Consider the following 20,031-nt stretch of genomic DNA (forward strand, 5'->3'; position numbering starts at 1 on the left):
TATAAAAAAACCAGATTAGAAATGTAATGTGAATTCAAAAACATTAATTTACCAAAGAGAGAAAACTAGAGACAGAGTGCCTTTTGTCTGCTGCTCTTAAGACAAAACTGCAGTGAGGGTTGGGGTAGAGGCAGTCTCTGTGTATTCGCTGATAAACTGAACATAAAGGTCAATAAAGTAGTGGAAGTTAGTAGTTATTTAATCAGTGCAGGTGCACACAGGCAGGGAGAGACTTGGTGCTATTGTGAGGCAGAGACCGCACGTGGCCAATTTAGGTTCTTCCAAATTTGCCAAAATGTTTATTGTGAAGTCTAGAAAATTCATATGTACACATAGAAAATAACATTTTCTGAAATCACAGCATCTCTACACAACACAACCTGAAGTTTAAATGTACAACGGAACCGAACAGAATTCAGCACAGCTCTGGAATGTCAAGCAGCAGTGTCCACGTGCTGCGGGTGCAAGCCAGCACCCCGTCCTGCTCAGGCTCCAGCCTGCGCCTGGAGTCACTTTGTGCAGAACCAATGCACATCCTGGAATGAACTGTGATAAGGCCTCCAAGCATTTTATATCGTCCACCACTCTGCTCGTTGAACTTTCCAACACTTAATGAAGTATCCGATAGTCGGATGTATTAAAGCAGCTTGGTTGAAGGTCTACTCTCCGAGTTGGGTTAATTCACAGCAATGCTGACTGTTATCTGAGTCATTAAAGAGAATTTTATCTCTCTGATGACATCTGAGTCAAAGAGAATTGGTTCTCCCCTTAAAGTTCCCTGTATTTGAAGCGTTGAAGTTGATAAGTCACTTAGCTGAAAGGACATATTCCATAGCATTGGAGGTGAATTCTACAATTCTAAAAAAGTAAATCTTCCTCCAATGAAACTAAGCTTCTTGAATTCTGACTGGAATGTACTGTTTGGGATATGAAAAAGGGTTACTTTCTCTTGGCACAATGTTAGGTTGCACATCAGGTCCGTGTCACAGCAGTGGAATAGCTGCATTCTGTCGATCACACCCTCAAGCAGGCCTGGCAGCCAGCGGGGAAGTGAGAGGTCACGCCTAGACATCACGCAGAATAACTATATAGTACTCACACAGCAGCTGCTTATCACACTCCATTAGTCAGGCATCATTTGTTTCAAGGAACTCGCCTGCACACACACACACACAGGCCTTTTATCTACCTTTTTAAAGAGTAGATCTCACTCTACGCAATGTGTCATTTACACATGTCTCACCCTGCAAAGACATTCTTCTCTAACGTCACTTTAAATTAACCCAACTTGTTTCCGTTGCATACAAGTTGATGAATTAAGGAGCAAATGTGATTGATCGACACAGCCCTGAACGAGGATCAGCAGTACCTGCTCCCCACCCCACACATTCACTCACACAACCTGACTGGCTTCAAGAGTCAGTTTTATATGAAAAAAATGCTAACTGACCAATTACATTCACAAGAACTTTCAAACTCATCCGATATTTTAATCTCAATGCATGAATTGCAAAGAACGAAAGGACTTAAAATAAGTCAACGCATTAACACTGCAACAAGTGTCGCCGAAGTCTTTCCCCTGAAGACTGTTAAGAGCTGCTGGGATTGACAGTCAGGAGTTCCCCAGATACCTCGGTCTGGTTTAATTAATTAAGGAACTAGCAGTTCATCAATACTGAGATTGCTTGCGAGCTGCAGTATTAATTACAAAATAAAGCCTCAAAGCACAACTTACATTCGAAAACTAAATTTTGGTAAAAAAAAACACAAAAAACAAACTGATCCATTGCAAGAGAAGATGATGGGACTCTGGAGCGGTCAGAGGCAGTGTCTGTCAGGATACCCACCCATCAGCAAGAGGCAAGTGATTCTCTCCCCTCACACACACGCATACTGGAGTGTTCAACTGGCTCCAGGTATATGTCCGCAAAAGTCATTCAAAAGACGCCATGAGAAGCTGCAGTTCACGAAAGGCACTGCCCTGGCGCCCAGCCAGCCCTGCTTTACTCTGAAGAATTGGAACAAGGTTCTTTAACTGTTTGTAGCAGAGTTTACATTTGTGCTGCCTAAGAAAGAAAGAAAAGCAGTTAACATGTACACTTATGCAGTGGTGTATCACAGTCCAGGATCAGGGTAATTTATTGATGTAGTGCCCAGTGAGGAGTCAGCTCTGCATTGTCCAGGAGTGACAATGGATTATAATGATCCTTGCATTTGATATAGCAATTTTCACGCTTTCTAGATGTCTCAAAGCGCTTCACAGAATATACTATAAATAATAATAATAATCCTTGCATTTGATATAGCGCTTTTCATGTCGGGAGGACGTCCCAAAGCGCTTCACAGAACACACTGTAAAGTGAATTGACTGTATATTTGTGGGCGAACGCAGCAGCCAATTGCGCACAGCAATGTCCCACAAACAGTCGTAGATTGAAAATGACCAATTTATTATTGTTTTTAGTTTTGGAGGGATTATTATTAGGCGTTGGGAGTAAGGAAACTTGCCCAAGGTTTCGCCCTCTGCCTGGAATTGAACTCAGGTCTCTCACTTGCAAAGCGAGTGCTGTAACCAGAGCTACAGGACTCCACGTAAAGTGAATTGACTGTATACTTATGGGTGAAATGCAGCGCAGAGCAGTGTCCCACAAACAGTCATGGATTGAGTGACCAGATTATTATTTGTTTTTTTTTCTTGAAGAATTATTATCAGGCGTGTGGAGTAAGGAAACTTGCCGAAGGTTACGCCCTGCCGGGAATTGAACCCTCGCTTGTGAGGCAACTGCTGTAACCACTGAGCTGCAGGACTCCACCTAACAGGATTAGGTCACTGTTCTAGTGTTGGCTGCTTCCCCCTTATATCATCAAGAAGCCAGTGAGTTACAATGCAAGGTGACCCAGATTACAACTGAACCAAAACCTCACAAAACAAATCTGACAAATACACAGCAATGTCACAGCAAATAAGACACTATATCAAATGCAGGGATTGTTGTTATTAATAATAATAATGTAACTGATAGTTTATAGCTGCAGAAAAACTGAACCTCGAGTCCTCAACTAGCAAGTTAACCAAATCCTATTGTCAGACCGCTGACTGATACTAAAACTGCTTCTGTTCATTTACAATCCACCTGAAGCCCAAACTCTGTTACTCCTACAACAAGAACAACTAACTACATTGGTATAGAGTCTTTCACTTCGGGAGGACGTCCGAAGGCACTGGACAGTCAAGGATTTACACCCGAGCTGGGAGATGGGATCAGAAGGGGTGGAGGGTGACCGAAGGCATGGTCGAAAAGGAGGGTCGTGAGAGGGGCCTTGAACGAGGCAAGGGAGGGGGGCGAGGTGAAGCGACTGTAGGATGGAGTTCCAAAGAGTGGGGCGTAGGTGCAAGGTAGATGAATATGAGGGTGTATTGGGAAGGAAGACTCTGGTCCTAGACAAATTAGATAAATAAAATACTCCTCACCCACCCTCCCCAAAAAAGTGATGCATCGCACATGATATGAACACAATATCATCTAACAATGTTAACGTCAGTAAATAAAGCCACAAAATCTCCCAAAGACGTAGCAGCTGTAGCATTACAACAGAAGCTGTAGCACTTTATCTTTCTCTGCGGCGCTGTCTCACCTCTCCTCTCGAGTTATGTCCACGCCAATGGATGGTGGTGTAACCAGGTTATCTGCTATCAGGGGTCCAAATCGTTGCAAGATCAATTTGAGGGACATACAACCTGTCTGTACGTAGCTGTAAGGAGAGAAAGGGGATCTGGTTATGGCACTTATCAGGCAATATGAGTCTTGGTATCCTAGCCAACAATCCCTCAAATAAAATTGGTCGCTCACTCCATGACTGTTTGTGGGGCATTGCTGGGTGCAACTGTGCTATCATGTTTGCCTACAAATGTAGTTGTTTCTTTCACAGTAAAATCCTGTGAAGCACTTTGAGATGTTCTTCCAATATAAAGCGCCCTAATCAAATGTAAATATTATTATTATTATTATTTCTCTGCTCTGGATATTAGCTGGTGATTGGCCCCCCCCACCAAAATCAGAGAAACTCACCAAAGTTCAACAAAGTCCATCAATGAGGAGTGAGTAGTGGTGTAAAACACTGTAAAACCTTGACAAAAGCCTTGCCCCCTCCCTCCCCACCTTCAAATCCCGCCTAAAGACCTTCCTTTTTGATCCTGCTTACGGTCACCTACCCCTTCCCTCTCCCCCTGGTTTGTTGTCAGACTCTGCCACTGGTGAAGCACTCTAGGACTCTACCTGCATGAAGGGCATTACACAAATGCAAGTTGTTGTTGACAACACAGAGCCGGGGCTATTCTTTAATCCCAAAGCAAAATATCAAATCATTTGCTGAAGGCATGAGCTGATAACTCGGTGTAAAACACCTTGACAACTGAAGCTTGTGAATCTCACCACCCTACTGTACATAACAACCAAGATGCTCTGAAAATAGCTTTAAAATTCCCAACCTCTCATACTTGCTCTGCAACAGTTTCTCGATCTGAGGAATAATGGAAGAGCAGAGGTCCAGCTTCCACAAGGCCCTGAAACAAAGACATCATCATCAGTCACAGCTGATGAAAGATTACTGGTACCAGTTAATCCTTTGGAAACACTGAACAAGCTACGTTAGTTGAGAAAGTACTCAGTTAGAAGTTTAAACCCCAGAGGAACACTTAACCCTTATTTCACAAATTATACATTCTGAATTAGTTGCTGTAATCTCACCCAAAGTTCTCCAAACAACATCAATACATTTCTGGGAAACATGCTCCCCATCTCACACAGCATCAGATTTTGGGGGGAGGAAAGGAGAAAGGAAGGAGCGAAACTGTATAGAGCGCCATATAATACGCCACATGATATCATTATACACAATAAAAAGCTACATACACCACTGAAGTTCACAGACCATGTTTTTTCCAACAAAAGGAGAAGATCGCTTTGTAAGCAGATACGTACGGTTTGAGATTAATTATGTTCAAGATGTCCACCATGACTGCTAAATCATTCATCGTTACAGCCGAGTCAATGGAGGTCTGAAATATTTCAAAGAAATTAATGTTAAAACCTGGATTCATATTAGGTTGGAACAAAAAGCTCTACCAAACGTGTCTGACAGAATTTTTACTGGTTATTTTTCAACATAAATATTTTTACGTACAGACCTGCCTTGCCCATGAATCACATTGTGCTATCATTCATTGCCACAACAAGTACCACTATAGTAACTACCCCACCGTCCCCTACAAAGAAACATTTTGAGCTTGTGTCTTGTGTTTGCTCTGCCTACTCCCCATCCAGAGAGTCTTAGTGCTGACCTTATATCTTTAAACTCTACAAGATGTTAAGCTATGAATTTATTGTATAATTTAATTTAATAAGATTATTATTACTATAACAGGTAACAGATCTTGAACATTGTTTTGCTCTTTACAAGCAATTATTTTTAAAAAAACCTGATGAGAGGAAAGCCTTGCCAACCTGGGACCAACTTTAGGTGTTTGCTGTTTGCAAACGGTTTCCAATTTGATGTTATGAGTCCACTCACAGGTATTCCAGGAACTGGGAAGATTACATGTACATCACTGCAGGACTGACCCCACTCACCTTGACATCTCCAGTGGTCCACATGGCTCTCACCATGTCTAGGTTCTTGAAGCGGCTTGTTAATATCACACACATTGTGTCGTGTCCTTTTCGGATCTGGCTGACAGCATCCTCATCAGTCAAATCCGCCAACTTGTTGTTCTTCTGAGGCTGCGGAAACACAAGATGTAATAGAAGCATGGCCTTGGTTCGGCAACCTGAAAGATGGCGATTTCTGAGCTCTGGTGGAGATGATGTTGTGAACAAAATGGTCAGATGCAGAGATGAAGCTCCTGCAAATAAAATGAACCTTATCCAAAGTCGTCTCCTGTTTTTTTCAATTCACTAAAGTGGAGACTGTGCAGCAAAATTAATGAACATCAATGCTACACAAATAGCAACACAAAAATACATGCACAACAACAGGAGCAGGGCCGAGGAGAAGAACTCTGTACAACTCAGACAAAACATATTCACAGATTGTCAAACCCTAACCCCGGTTTCTCCGATGGGACTGATGAACTCTTAGTCTTGCACTTAATGCTGAACTGTCAAAGTGCATATCCCAGGCTCCAAGAGAACTGCTAACTGTGATGCTTGGTGAATGCATTACTCAGCACTTGACGAAACAACATTATCTTAGTCAAGTCAAATGCCCTTCACTTACTAAGAAGGCTCTCTCTCTCACACACACAGACATCAGCACTGAGGGCACCAAATATATGCAAGTTGTTGTTGTTGGCAAATAACCTAATTGTTAATATTCTGCCAATATTGGAGCTGCAAAAGCTTAGGAATTTCAGTTCTCATAACATTTGGGGAAGGGGGGGAGAGGAGGCGTTAGTTTGAGAAATTATCTCCTTTTCCATCTTCTGTTTCTCCTACAGAGACTGATGATCCACAACAGGGGCTATTACAAGCAGTAAGTAGCTGGCTTCAAACTTCAATCAAACATCGAGCTTATTATGCTATAACTTGACATTTAGTTTTGAACTTGTGGCACAGACTGCCACCTAGTGTGGGGAATAGAGACTTGACTGAAAGATTTCATACAGAAATGAATAGATTTGTTTATTCAGTAGGGAGGGGAGTGCAGCAACAAAGCTGGGGATAGATAGAATGATCCACTGAGATCCTAAAACAAGGAAGGAATGGAGCTGTGACTCGCAGAGCTAAGAATGTGGCAATTGCTAAACATAACAAGAATATACCAAGATATAGAATTTTAAGCATCACAGGATGAACTTCTTCAAACTGCTATCATTGTATAGTATGCCTTTCTGAGCATCATCCACAGGGAAGGCACCATAGTTCTGCGGTCCATCCCTTTCAGAAGCCAATGGTCAATTGAAGGGAGTCTTAGATGAATCTTAGAGTCTTAGATCTTGCCCTTCAGTGGGGAGAGCAGGTCCTTTCATGCTGTCATTCACAAGGAGACGCTCAACTAGATGAAGCCCAATTTTGAAGCCCTAAAATAAACCCGTGACTTTGATTCCTAGTCAGTTAAACTAATTCCCCTCATTGAAAATCCAAAACTTACGCAGAAACAAAATCAACAGCCATAACCGCACAGACCTCAGGCTAAGGTGGCGAAAAGTAGATTGCAAAAGAGTGAATTATCCTCACAACAAATTCTACCCATCGCATCACGGCAGCGGTGGGATGGTTTCAAAGTTTTTTTAAAAAATAAAATCAGCAAACGTCACTTACTGGGAGAAAGTCTGCCACCTTCAATCCAATGGGCTCATTTTTAGCGAGTGGGATTATGGGTTCTGCGACCCGGTTGATGGGGGTGGATGAAGCTACTGGAAGTAAATTCAGCTGATCTGGCTGAAAGAGAGCAAAGTTTCAACACACAGCAGACTAGGCTGCCCTGCACCAGAGCCAACTGGTTATCAAATTATAACCACTCACACACCTTCACAGTGCACCCATTTCAGCCAAACTGAAGCCAGAACAAGTATGAAAGCAGGAAACAAAGCAGCTGGAACATTTGAAATCCTGAAGCAAATTCTTCCACATGAGGAAATGACTGAATTGCGCTGTTTCAAACCATTTATCAGTGTCATTTTAAAACACGACTTCAATTCTGAGTGCTCTACATACATGGCAGCTCCGCAAGAGAGAATCACAAAGACAGGACACAGACCAGACACAGACAATATTCTAAAGCACTCCAAGCAATTGCACTTCACCACATTTGATGTGAAGCTGTGGTGTGTGAGCAGAATACACTAAAGTCTAAAACAGCTTGTAAAAAACGCGGTGTAAAATTCCCTGGCAGATTTCAAATTCTGCGCCTTGTATGGAGAAGACAGTACTAAAACAGCTCACACGTACCGCTCTCACCAGGCTAGTGCCTGCTTAAAAGATGGATTGGTCTAGCAGCACACAGAAAAACAAAGTAGTTGGCCTATTTTGTGTTTTGACCAACCGTGCCACATGAACTGATCCATAATTTATGGCAACTTGCAACCAAGCCAAAACAGTTGTAGGTAGAATTGAACAAAGGGCAGGCTTTACTGCCAGAACAGACTGTAACAAGTCTGGCTGAGAGCACTTGATTGTGATGTTACCCACCACTTCTGTAAAGGTATCAAGTCCTTTGGTTACAAAGGCCAGCTTCCTGGCTTGATATTCACAGCTGACATACACAAGGGCAAATGTATATAGGTGGGCATGATGGCTGAGAAAAGTGGGAGAAACATGAGATTTTGCAAAAAAGGTCAGTCCCATCACCATCTTTGGACTGAGTGAGCTATGAGCTATTGTGAATATAATTCCAAATAATGAAACCAGTTCACTAGATTTAATGATCTGTTTAATTAACGGTGCCTCATTAATTGTAATGATCCCTAAAGTGACTGTGGATCACATAGTTGGTCATGCTACTCAGTCAATATTGCCTGAAACTAGTCTTATTCTGCATTCTGGAATTATACATTAATCCAGATTAGTTTCCTCACAGAAAGCAGGAACAGTAAAGGATTGCAAAATGACACACTGCTGGGATTACACATACTGCAGTGATTACTGCATTGGAACATTAGCATTAGAACAACAGGATATGGTTTATTTTTCTCTCTCCGCAAATGCTAACTTGCTGAGGTACATTTCATAGGAATCGGTCATCCTCCCCAAATGGTCACACTTGCAAGTGCAGATAGTAAGTGGTGGCAGGTTGCGTACGTATCAGAAGAGGCTGTCACTGGCGATCCTGAACCTGCCCAAATCCAATGGTAGTCACACACATTTCACTGGTCACTATGATCAGGACCAGAAATGATGGCTAAGTGAGTCCCCATCAATGTAACTGAAGCTAACTGTCGTGTACCTAGCTGAGATCAGACACTGAGCAAAAATCAGCAACCATTCTGGACTGTGCGGCTGTTTCACATCGTGCAGTGGCCTTACCAGCTGAGCCATGGGAGAAACCTCCATCAGTACATTTAGGAATTGGGCCTTTTGTGTTACTATACCTGGGCTCTTTTCATGGCAGCAGATTGCATTTCTGATGCAGGGTTGACTTTCTCAACTTCCTTCAAAAGTGGAACATTATCTGTGTGAAGTCCAATATAGAGCATAAAACAAACAGTCGTAGAGAACAGCTTGGATACAACGCATATTTCAATGTAATAATAAAACTGAAACTCAATACAGAAAAGGCAGAAGCTTACCATCTTCCGGGGGAGCAGGGAAGGGATCGTTTCTCCGAGGTGGGGTCCGAGCTGAAACACAAACACACCAGTAAGAGAAACACCAGTCAAGCACTTCACCACATTTTCCTTCTCAAATAGTCTGCCCTAAATTTAAACTCACATAAAATTGAGACGCCTAGATTAGCAGTTGCATTGCTGGGATTTATTCTTCTTTGTGATTTCAAAGCTAATTGTGTGCCCCAAGAAAAATAGCCATTGTCCGTGCACCCAGAATTCTCCAACATGGAATGAGGTCACTTGAAGTCAACTCCCTCTGCAGCAGTCAGGTTTCCACAGTAAATAAAGGCATGAGGAGACTCAGCAATGGAACCTTTATCGTTCCTTCACAAAGTTACAAAGTGAGAGCCATCTCCTTGACACGGCGCTTCTAGTTGGGCTGAATCTTAAATTCAGTCTCAATCTGGATGTCAGTTTTCTGTAGTTTATATCAGGACCGAGGAAAAACAGCTTCTGAATTAAGCCGAATTTAAGAATTTTCTGCACAATCTGAACGGTTTAAGGCCACGCGTGGCTATTTGTGGGACATTGCTGAGCACAAGGTGTCTGTTGCCTTCACTTGCAAATACACAGAGGCTGCACTTCATAGCAGATCCCTGTGAAGTGATTTGAGACGTTTCGATATTAAAGATCTTATATTAAGGATTGTAATAAATATGAATGAGGTTTAATTAAGTAACAACCGGGGTAATGGCAGATGTGGCACAAACATTATCCAAAAAATGCTGAAGCCCCTTATATCCTGAATGTGATCGCTAACAGCACAGATTGACGGGGAAGTCCTCTCACTTACCAATGGCACTCTTTGGCTGAAAAATCTCTTTGTACTCCTCAGGATTTCGAATCTCCGCTGTCGACTCCTTATCATCCTTGTCCTCTTCCCCGCTGGGGCTGCGCTGCTCACTCTCTGGCTCCTCTTTCACTTTGCTATCGAAATAAGGCAGGGTTTTTCCCTCTTGTAAAATGACAACGGAGACAATAATCTGCCCTCGCAATGTAAAACGGATATAATACTGAGTGAGGCACATACCCATTTACTCCACAACTTCAAATCTTAAAAGCCAAGCCCACTGCCTCCACCCCCCCATTCGATTTCAGAATGATCAGTAAAGAAGGTAGAGGAACAGACTGAAAGCAGACTTGTGCCTGGTGAAGGGACTTTTAGATGGTACAGGAGTTTCCAACAGAATCAATGGCAATTTAGGAATTTGCTGTTAATGAATGTGTTGGGATTGATCCTGAATCCTGATCAGAAAGATGACTGGTGCGTACCTTTGCGGTCTGCTGCAGGTAGTCAGTGGCCGTTCATAGTTGCGTCTGAGAGCAGCTCCTTTCGGTGTCAACAGATTGAACAGTTTCTCATCTTCGATCTCACCCTGGACTATGGAACCTGACTTTTTCACACGATTCAGGTCCACCACGAATGTTGAGACAGTCATCTGACTGCAGGAGGCACCGATCTAGGTAGAAACGGACAAAATACTAAAACCTCGGATCTGAAATAATAATAATCCTTGCATTTGATATAGCACCTTATCGTATCTTTGAGACGTCTCAAAGCGCTTCACAGGATATACTGTAAAAGTGGATTGAATGTGTATTTTGTGAGCGAAACACAACAGCCAGTTTGCCACACAGCAGTATCCCATAAACAGCCATGGAGAAAATTACCAAATTTTATTCCGGGGATTGTTAGCCAGGACATCCGAGTTGAAAAAGGAATGATAAACTTCAAACAAAGGAATAATTGACTGCATATTTCGCCCACAAACTATACAGTCAATCCACTTTACAGTATGTTCTGTGAAGCACTTTGAGACGTCTTGAAGACGTGATAAGGCGCTATATCAAATGCGAGGATTATTATTATTTAACACAGTCTTAGAAGTGGGGACCTACCAACTGGTTGGAGCAGGTGCTGAGGTCAGACACTTTACTCCAGTTTACTGGCACAACATCGAAACAACGAGGGGGTTCCCAGCCATAAACGTGGAGCGAGTCCTGGGAACCGCTGTACAAACAGCAGCCATCCATGCTGAATAAAATACACCTGAACAAGAGAATAAAAAAATTAAATTTAACAACGAATCATTCAGATTTCTTTTGCAATTTGAAGGCCGATCTCATTTACAATCTTCCCTCATCTGTTTTTTTGTAAACTTCAATAATAACAGCCACAACTCGCATTTATATAGCACCTTTCACATCGGGAGGACATCCCAAGGCGCTGGATAAGTTTCAAAAGTACTCGTTCCTCCAGCAGTTGTCAAATTTAAAGCATATACGTCTATTCACCGCCCCTGAATACAATACAAATTTACATTTATATAGCGCCTTTCATGTCAGGAGGATATCCCAAGGCACTTGACAGTCCTAGCTTAGTACCTGAACTGAGGGTGGGTGTCGGAGGGGTGGGAAGGCAAAGGTTACCGAGAGAAGGCAGGGTTCAAGTGGAAAGTCTTGAGACAGACCTTGACAGAGGTAAGAGAGGGGAAGAGACAGAGGGATTCTGGCATTGGATCCCAGATCGGGGGCTGGTGGCCTGTGCTGCTGCTTATTCAATCCGCTGTATACGGCTCTGCATACCTGATAGGAGAGTTCTCCACCTCGGTGCAGCTCACCATCTTAAACTTTTCCAGATCCCAGAACTTTATTGTCCTGAAAGACAAAAATAAATTACAACCGATTTCACTGGAGAACGATCAGGAGCATCCCCTCTGGTGATTATCCCCCTGAGGCCTGAAGCTGATAACAGCAAATTCAGAACAAATGTGACCGTTCTGGTCTGTGCGGCTGTCGCACTAACTGACCCTGAAATGTGCAGAGAAGCCAAGGGCAGAAGACCTTAGACTCGAGTCCAGCACCAAGAACCATTCTCCTGCTACAATAAAGGATGATGAGGACGGCAGAAGTTTGTACATCGGGCATTCAACTTGGATGGAGGAGGAAGGATTGCGAGAAATATGTTCCAAACAGAAGAATCTTGGTACTATAGCAGGGTTTATTCTGACCTGTCCGAACTGCCTGAAGCCAGAAGATACTCGTTGGGGTGAAACTCCACAATGTTTACTGGTCCGGTGTGTTCTCTGAACTCTGTTAGAACCTTTGCGGCTGAGAGATCCCATAGCTAAATAAGAAATGAAAATTATTAGCCTCTACAGGTAACTCATTCCATCTGCATGGAACAGAATCGAGGATGGACATGTTTTCAGGAGTGTTGATGCTGCGATGCCAGGATTAAAAATATGGAGCTCAAAAATGTATTCACAAACCAAAGTTATAATCCCTCCAAAGATAATAATAATAATTTGGTCGCAAAATCCACAACTGCTGTGGGACACTGCTGTGCGCAACTGGCTGCTGCATTTCACCCACAAAAAACAGTCACTACACTTTACAGTATATTTTGTAAAGCGCTTTGAGATGTCTCAACGACGAGATAAGGCGCTACATCAAATGCAAGGATTATTATTATTTAGAAGTCACTGCATTAAATGAGATTTCTGATTTGTGAATACAGTATTGCAAGATTCCCCGAAAGGAGAATCCCAAACTGGCAAAGTCAAAGTCAGATAGAGCCCAAAATCTTCCAACCTGATGATTACGAACTGGAAGAAATGAATTTGGTTTGCAAACTTTTTTTTTAGAAACTCCTGCACAAGAGCAAGGAATGAATGCATTATCATTCCAACAAAAGCTTTAACTACTGTCTCAAAACTGCAAGGCTTGTCTAGTACTGAAAAAGCATGGAGTACTCCTCAAGGTGAGAGATATTAACAGATAAAGGAACTTTAAGAACACGGCATTTTAGGAGACTGTTATGTGAATTATTCAGTGAAAGACAAATGATCAATATTGCACTCAGACAGATCCCTGAACAATGTCAGTCACACCTTTACACAGCATCGCTGTTCTATTGCTGTACATAACTCCAAATAATACCTTCACAATGCCATCATCCCCAGCAGAGGCTATCCACCGTCCATCAGGACTAAACCTTAAACACCGGACAGCATTTGACTGGCCCTGCAAACAAAGAGAACAATAAATCAGCTTATATAACCGACTCTAACCCTGCACTGCAGCTCACCCAGGTTAAAATACTCAATGTAGAGATCAGTCCAATTTGATTCCATCAGTAATCATTGTCAATGTACCATGACTATATACTTAAAAGTGCTCATTTATTTTTGCAGAGAGGTGGGGGAGTGAGCAGGGTTTCCCTGTAGCTGACTCCAAGGAGTCATGTCTGCCAATGAACTATCAAAGTCAAGTCTCTGGCAGTCTCAGTAGTTTGATTCCTGAGCCAGTTGAGCCTAAGTTACTGTTGTTGACAGAATAACTAAATCAATACCGTAATGCAGCACTTGTGGCAGTGGTGGTTGTTGTCAGTGGGTACTAATAGAAGAAATTAATCTACCAGCATCTTGTAGTAGGACTGTATCATCCTATAAAGGACGCACTGAGAATAGTGACTCTTCTCACCTTGTATGTCATTACGCAGCCTTTTCGTCGAATGTCCCATAGCTGGAAGGAAAGGCAAAATAATTAGTACCACAACACAGTAAGAATTCCCCAGTCACTACAGTAATGGCATCAGGAAATAAAGGCTTCAGAATAGTTCTTTAAATCAGCATATTGCATCACTTTAGTACAGACGTTTTATAAAAATGAAAAGACGTCAAGAAATACTGGGACCATCTAAAGACCTCCACGTGCACAAGTCCAATGGCTTTGCTTCTCTTTACGGCCCTGAAGCAGGTGACTGTTCAAAGGCATTATAGAGGCGAGTAAGAATCATTCCTGTGCATTGTAATTTGATGTTTGGATCAATACAGATGTTTATTAGGAGTAGAGTCAGGGAATTATGTTCTGTTTCTCTACCTTTATATTGGTGTCCATTGAACCAGATGCCACAAACTCGCCATAAGGATGGAAGTCTAAACTGCAGACGTTAGCTTTGTGTCCTGATAATGTCCGAAGAACTAGAAAGAAACACATTAATTTAATTTTCTATTACATTCCTTCTTTACAGTTTGAGCAGTTGGTGACCTATTAATAGAGCACTTGCAGTTGGAAGCTCACTCCTTGCAGTCTCGAAATGTACTTATACACATCTCCCCATGAAATTTCATCATGATCCATTCAGAGGAATTCACCTTCCTGCCTTGATTTATGAAACTCCTCCGGTCCTATCCATGAAGAAACAAACTCCAGTAACTTCTACTGGTTCTACTGGTGTTCCACTCTACTAGGCTGAGATAATTGGGATACTGTTATGCGCAATTGGTTGCTGCATTTCACTCACAAATATACAATCAATTCACTTTACATTATATTCTGTGAAGCGCTTTGAGACACCTAGAAGACGTAAAAAGCGCTATATGAAATGCAAGGATTATTGTTATTATAATAAAGACAGAAGACGTCCTTCAAATGTCTTACAATACAATTTACATTCATACAGTGCCTTTCACGTCAGGAGGACATTTCAATGTGCTGGACACTGCTAGCTGGACAACCAAGGGAGTGAGCAAGTTGGAAGGATCTGGATTGGAGTTCCAGAGAGCGAGGGCAGAACGGCTGAAATGAGGTTGGGCAGTGAGGATTGGCTGGTAAACAAACCAGCTAATGAAATAAAATGCAAAATACTGCAGATGCTGGAAATCTGAAAAATAAGGTAGAGAACAGGGCATCCCTGGCTTAAAAAGGTGTTAATGATGCAAAATTTTCTCCCCATTTTCTCCTTTGTCTTCCTTGCCCTGCCTCCCATTAGTCCTTAAAAGTCTCTCCCTCTCAATATGCCCCAGTTCTGACGAAGGGTCATGGACCCAAAACGTTGACTCACTTTCCTTGCTCCATAGATGCTGCCTGACCTGCTGAGTGTTCCCAGCGACTTCCGGTTTTGTTCCATTTAATGAAATACTGCACTATGCTGACCAAGAAGGCACAAAACCTGATCCACAGTCTATACTGAGATAATTTAAGTCAGTTGGAGTAGCATCTCTGGCGAGTAAAATTCCAGCTGCTGAACGACACTTAGACACGGTATCAGAGGGCAGTTGGCTGCGATGCTTTCAGAAGCTCTATTTTCAGACTATATGTGGTTCACCAAGCAAGTGGATGCAAATGCTCCTTGCTGTCCCCAAAGCCTCATTTTAATTTCAACTTCAGCTGACACCACCCCAGATTTAAAGATTCATTCATTATTTAATGCAGAACCACATCATACGATCAAAAACTGCAGCACGAGATGTTAGGCTGGATTGGAGTGGTTGAGGTGGACAATGGTGCCTGAAATAGTAAAGTGTTCCTTCCCCAACACCTGCAGCGCTTAAGACGATGAGAAAAAAACATTTAAGCAGATACGACAGATGATATTGGGCTAGTTGGTAGATTATATGTCGTTTATAAAGGGAACTGGGTATTTACTTGAAAAGAAAAACTGTAGCTGAAGTGTGGGACTAAATGGATATATAGCTCTTTCACGAGCTGGCACAGGCACGATGGGCCAAATGTTCTCCTTCGTTGTTGTATAATTCTAGGATTACTGAGGCCTTTCAGAATTCAAAAAGTGAACAAAAAGCCATTCATTTACAGGATATGATTTTAAAAAACACTTACTTTTGGCTGCTTCCAAATCCCATATTCTTAATGATCCAGACTGTGAGCCTGCAACAACCAGCTCCTCAGTGTCCTTGAATTGTATACACTCCACTGGAGTATTGTGGCCGGTCAGACTCTGTGCATAAGAACGTTTTTTATTAAAACAAAATATGCATTTTATTGAATCAGCTGTACTAAAGTTAAAGCACAAATTGGAGTCAAAGTACACGTGAATCTCTGGGATTAATACCAGCAGCCCAAAGGGAGAGTATTAAACTGAAGTCCAATACAAGACCAGGTTCAACTCCAGCTAAGGCAGCATTCAAAGCAACTCCGGCAGGAGAGTTCAGCCGGTTTCATGTAGACAGGTCGCTGGCTTGATAGCCATCACAAGTGAGGTTGTTATAGCCCATCAATCTTCAGAATTTGTACCCTCAACGTAAAGAAATGTTAACACTAAATCATTAATACAACCCTGTATAGCGTGAGATTCTTATCAAGCATGCATTCGTATTTGATAAATAATTAACTTGGTACATTTTTAATGAGGTCACCTCATCTTTGCCGTTGAATTTAACAATCCTACAGTCACATCCCACAGCCTAGGGAGATCTCAGGTCTGGTCTGAGCTTTTGCTGAGTTAGCTGATCTTAAAGGTAAAGCATTATAACTAACCTTAGCATCTCAGGACTGGAGAGATGAGAATGTTCCAGCTCCTAATTGCTCCCAATTGACCCCCATGGATGTAGACAATGAGCAGAGGATTGGGCTCAGCTTTGATTCCCCTCCCACAGTGATATAGCACACTGTCTCACTCATGAAGAATGTTCAGATGGGCAAGATATTGGAGGGCTGCAAACACACTTAAAGTGCAGCGTGGGAAGGGAGAAAATTGGAAGACAAAGGATTAGACAAGCCAAATTCTGTCTCCACCCACATGTACACATGCACTTTTTTGCAGGGAGTTCCAGACACCAGCATTAAAACTGGTTGTTTTTTTTCCCTGTTTAGCCCACGGACACTGAACCAATTGTGGCTTTGATCAGACAGCTCCTTAAAGACAAGATCAAACCTGGGACCTTTGTAGTACGCATAAACCATCATTTGGGCATTGTCTCCATGACCTATTGAAGAATACTGTATGTAACTTTTGCTTTGAAAACTAGATTAACTTCTTGCAATTTTATAACATTGGGAATGTTAGTATGTAAAAATGAAGCTCCTGGCAAAACTTAAGGACTTCATTTGATTCCTTTATTGAATATAGCTTGGTTTCCTTTCCAGTTTTATGGTGTGTTTCTGTTTGCTCACCATGATACAGTTGGGTTTGCTGACCGACCACAGATTGACCCGACAATCATCTCCACCGGTAGCTAAGAGTCTGCCTGAATGCTTCCCCAGCACCAGACACGTGACATTACTGGCATGAGCCACAAATTCCTCTGTAAGAGAAAGAGAGGCAGGAATTGAATTCAGGCACGACGGATATGCAAAAGCTTCAAAATTCCTATAAATCAATTCCCATTGATTTTTTTTTGAAACTAATGTTGCTCACCTATTAACATTATTACACTGAATCCTTATAACATCTTCCCTAGTCCCAGCAAAAATACCATCATGAATAAAGTAACGTGGACCATGATAAGGACAATGAGACTTGACAGCTAGGCACATGGTATATTTTCTTCAGATGTTAGTTTATGAGAAAAATCATTGTGCAACTATTCACGGCTAGAATTGGTTTTGTCCCTGCAATATTTCACAGCATCATTAACAACAACAAGATTCCATTTATAGAGCGCCTTTCACGTCGGGAGGACGTCCCAAGGGGCTGGACAGTTGGGTCAGGACCCGAGCAGGGGGGAAATGGTCAGGGTAAGGGGAGGGAAGGGAGGGAGCGAAGAGGGGGGTAGAGAGTCGAGAGGGGAGCCGAACGCTCGGTCAAAGAGAAAGGTCTTGAGACCGGCCTTGAAGGAGGAAAGGGAGGAGGCGGCGAAGGCACTGGGGGATAGAGTTCCAGAGCCTCGGGGCTGAGAGGCTGAAGGCCCGGCCACCGATGGTAGGGCGGTTGGGGCGGGGGATGTGGAGCAGACCGGAGCCAGAGGAACGGAGGGTACGGGCAGGTAGGTAGGGGGATAGTAGGTCGGAGAGGTAGGAGGGAGCAAGGCCGTGAATGGCCTTGTAGGTGAGGATGAGGATCTTGAAATTGATCCTCTGGGGGATGGGGAGCCAGTGGAGGCGAGCGAGGGTGGGAGTGATGTGGTCGCGGTGTTTGGTGCGGGACAGTACACGAGCTGCAGAGTTCTGAATGACCTGCAGCTTGTGGAGGGAGGGCCGGGAAGGCCGGCGAGGAGAGAGTTCCCATAGTCCAGCCTTGAGGTGATAAAGGCGTGGACCAGGGTTTCAGCAGCGTGAGGGGTGAGGTAGTGCCGTAGTCTGGCGATGTTTTGGAGGTGATGGAAGGCGGTGCCAGTTGTGGTGCGGATATGAGGAAGAAAGGACAGCTCAGGGTCGAACAGAACGCCGAGGTTCCTGACTGGCTTTGAGAGGTGGAGAGTGCAGCCTTGGATGCTGATGGTGTCAGCGCCTGAGGTGCGGAGGCGCTGACGTGAGCCAATCAGGAGGGCCTCAGTTTTGCGCACGTTGAGCTGAAGAAAGTTGTCTCTCGTCCAGGACTCGATGTCGGACAGGCAGCTGTCAGGACATCGGGGGTCGTGGAGTTGAGGGTAGAGGAGGAAAGGTAGAGTTGGGTGTCATCCGCATACATGTGGAAGTTAACCCCATGTCTGCGGATGATGTCACCACAGGGGGAGCATATAGAGGGTGAAGAGGAGGGGACCGAGGACAGAGGCCTGAGGGACACCGCATGAGACAGTGTGGGGGGTGGAGGAAAAGCCGTTTGTGAAAACAAAATGAAGACGGTGGGAAAGGTACGACCTAAACCACTCAAGGACAGGGCCTGGAAGGTTGAGGTGGGAGGACAAGCGGTGGAGGAGGATAGCGTGGTCGACCGTATCGAATGCTGCCGATAGGTCGAGGAGGACGAGGAGGCAGAGGGAGCCCTGGTCACAGATGGTCAGGATGTCATTGGTGACCTTGACCAGGGCAGTTTCTGTGCTATGGGCAGCACGGAAACCCGACTGAAGGGGTTCGAATAATGAATGGGTGGAGAGGAAAGAGCGCAGTTGGGAGGCGACAACTCGTTCCAGGACCTTGGACAGGAAGGGGAGGTTGGAGATGGGCCGGTAGCTTGATAGCTGCGACGCATCAAGGGAGGGTTTTTTTCAAAGTGGGAGTGATGGTGGCAGTTTTTAGGGGAATGGGAACAGAGCCAGAGGAGAGGGACAGGTTGATGATGTCTGTGATAAGTGGGGCAAGGAGGTGGAGCTGAGAGATAAGGAGTGGAGTGGGGATGGGGTCAAGGGAGCAGGTGGTGGGTTTCAGGGACAGGATGAGTTTGGTGACAGAGGGTGGGGAAACGGGTTCGAAGGTGTGTAGGGGAGGATGGGTAGGAGTCGGAGTGTGGGAGGGAGGGGGTGGGGGGTGGGTGGAAGTTGGAGGGGGAGTGACCGCGGAGCGGATTCCCTTGATTTTGGATTCAAGGAAATCCAGCATCTCCTCGCAGTGAAGGTTGGAGGAGATGACCTGCGCGGGGTGGCGGGGGGACGGAGGAGTCGGGATGTGGTAGAAAACAGAAGCCTGGGGTTGTTCTTCGCCTCCAGGATTATCCTGGAGTAGAAGGACGACTTGGCCGAGGCTAGAGTGGAGCGGTAGATTTTGACGAGGTCCAGCCAGATTTGTCGGTGAACCGTTAGGCCAGATTTGAGACAGGTGCATTCAGCGGCCCGCACCTGGCTCTTCAGTGAGTGAACCAGGGGGATGAGCGAGAGTAGGAGACAGTACGGGAGGTGATAGGGGCAAGAGTGTCGAATGTGGAGGAGAGGGTGTTGTGGAGGAGGGTGAGAGCAGAAGAGCAGTGAGGGTTGAAGGCCAGAGGGAGAGGAGTTCAGAGGACTCCAAGGCAGCGGTTAGGGATTGTGGGGGTAACTTCTTCCAGGGGCGGTAGAAGATGGTGGTGGGTCTGGTGGAGGTGGGGAGGG

General features: G+C 44.0%; 1 protein-coding gene across 2 annotated transcripts in view; it reads right to left on the reverse strand.

The window, feature by feature from the left end:
• Window positions 1–72: 72 nt before the first annotated feature.
• katnb1 (katanin p80 (WD repeat containing) subunit B 1) overlaps window positions 73–20,031 on the reverse strand; it is a 22,467-nt gene continuing 2,508 nt past the window's right edge. Inside the window, exons 2-19 of one of the 2 annotated variants that reach the window (XM_007904661.2) lie at window positions 17,243–17,373; window positions 15,950–16,067; window positions 14,210–14,310; window positions 13,811–13,852; window positions 13,268–13,351; window positions 12,337–12,452; window positions 11,912–11,983; window positions 11,225–11,375; window positions 10,598–10,785; window positions 10,119–10,252; window positions 9,287–9,337; window positions 9,089–9,168; window positions 7,320–7,439; window positions 5,631–5,780; window positions 4,983–5,059; window positions 4,490–4,564; window positions 3,637–3,753; window positions 73–2,066 (exon numbers count right to left, since the gene is read on the reverse strand). In XM_007904661.2, the coding sequence (XP_007902852.1) occupies window positions 1,934–2,066; window positions 3,637–3,753; window positions 4,490–4,564; window positions 4,983–5,059; window positions 5,631–5,780; window positions 7,320–7,439; window positions 9,089–9,168; window positions 9,287–9,337; window positions 10,119–10,252; window positions 10,598–10,785; window positions 11,225–11,375; window positions 11,912–11,983; window positions 12,337–12,452; window positions 13,268–13,351; window positions 13,811–13,852; window positions 14,210–14,310; window positions 15,950–16,067; window positions 17,243–17,373 (1,940 nt within the window). In that variant the 3' untranslated portion in view covers window positions 73–1,933. The remainder of the gene's footprint in view (window positions 2,067–3,636; window positions 3,754–4,489; window positions 4,565–4,982; window positions 5,060–5,630; window positions 5,781–7,319; window positions 7,440–9,088; window positions 9,169–9,286; window positions 9,338–10,118; window positions 10,253–10,597; window positions 10,786–11,224; window positions 11,376–11,911; window positions 11,984–12,336; window positions 12,453–13,267; window positions 13,352–13,810; window positions 13,853–14,209; window positions 14,311–15,949; window positions 16,068–17,242; window positions 17,374–20,031) is intronic. The other variant, XM_007904663.2, reaches the window with a different exon arrangement.

The sequence above is a fragment of the Callorhinchus milii genome, unplaced genomic scaffold (assembly GCF_018977255.1).
Source record: "Callorhinchus milii isolate IMCB2004 unplaced genomic scaffold, IMCB_Cmil_1.0 Scaffold14, whole genome shotgun sequence".
NCBI classification, from domain to species: domain Eukaryota; kingdom Metazoa; phylum Chordata; class Chondrichthyes; order Chimaeriformes; family Callorhinchidae; genus Callorhinchus; species Callorhinchus milii.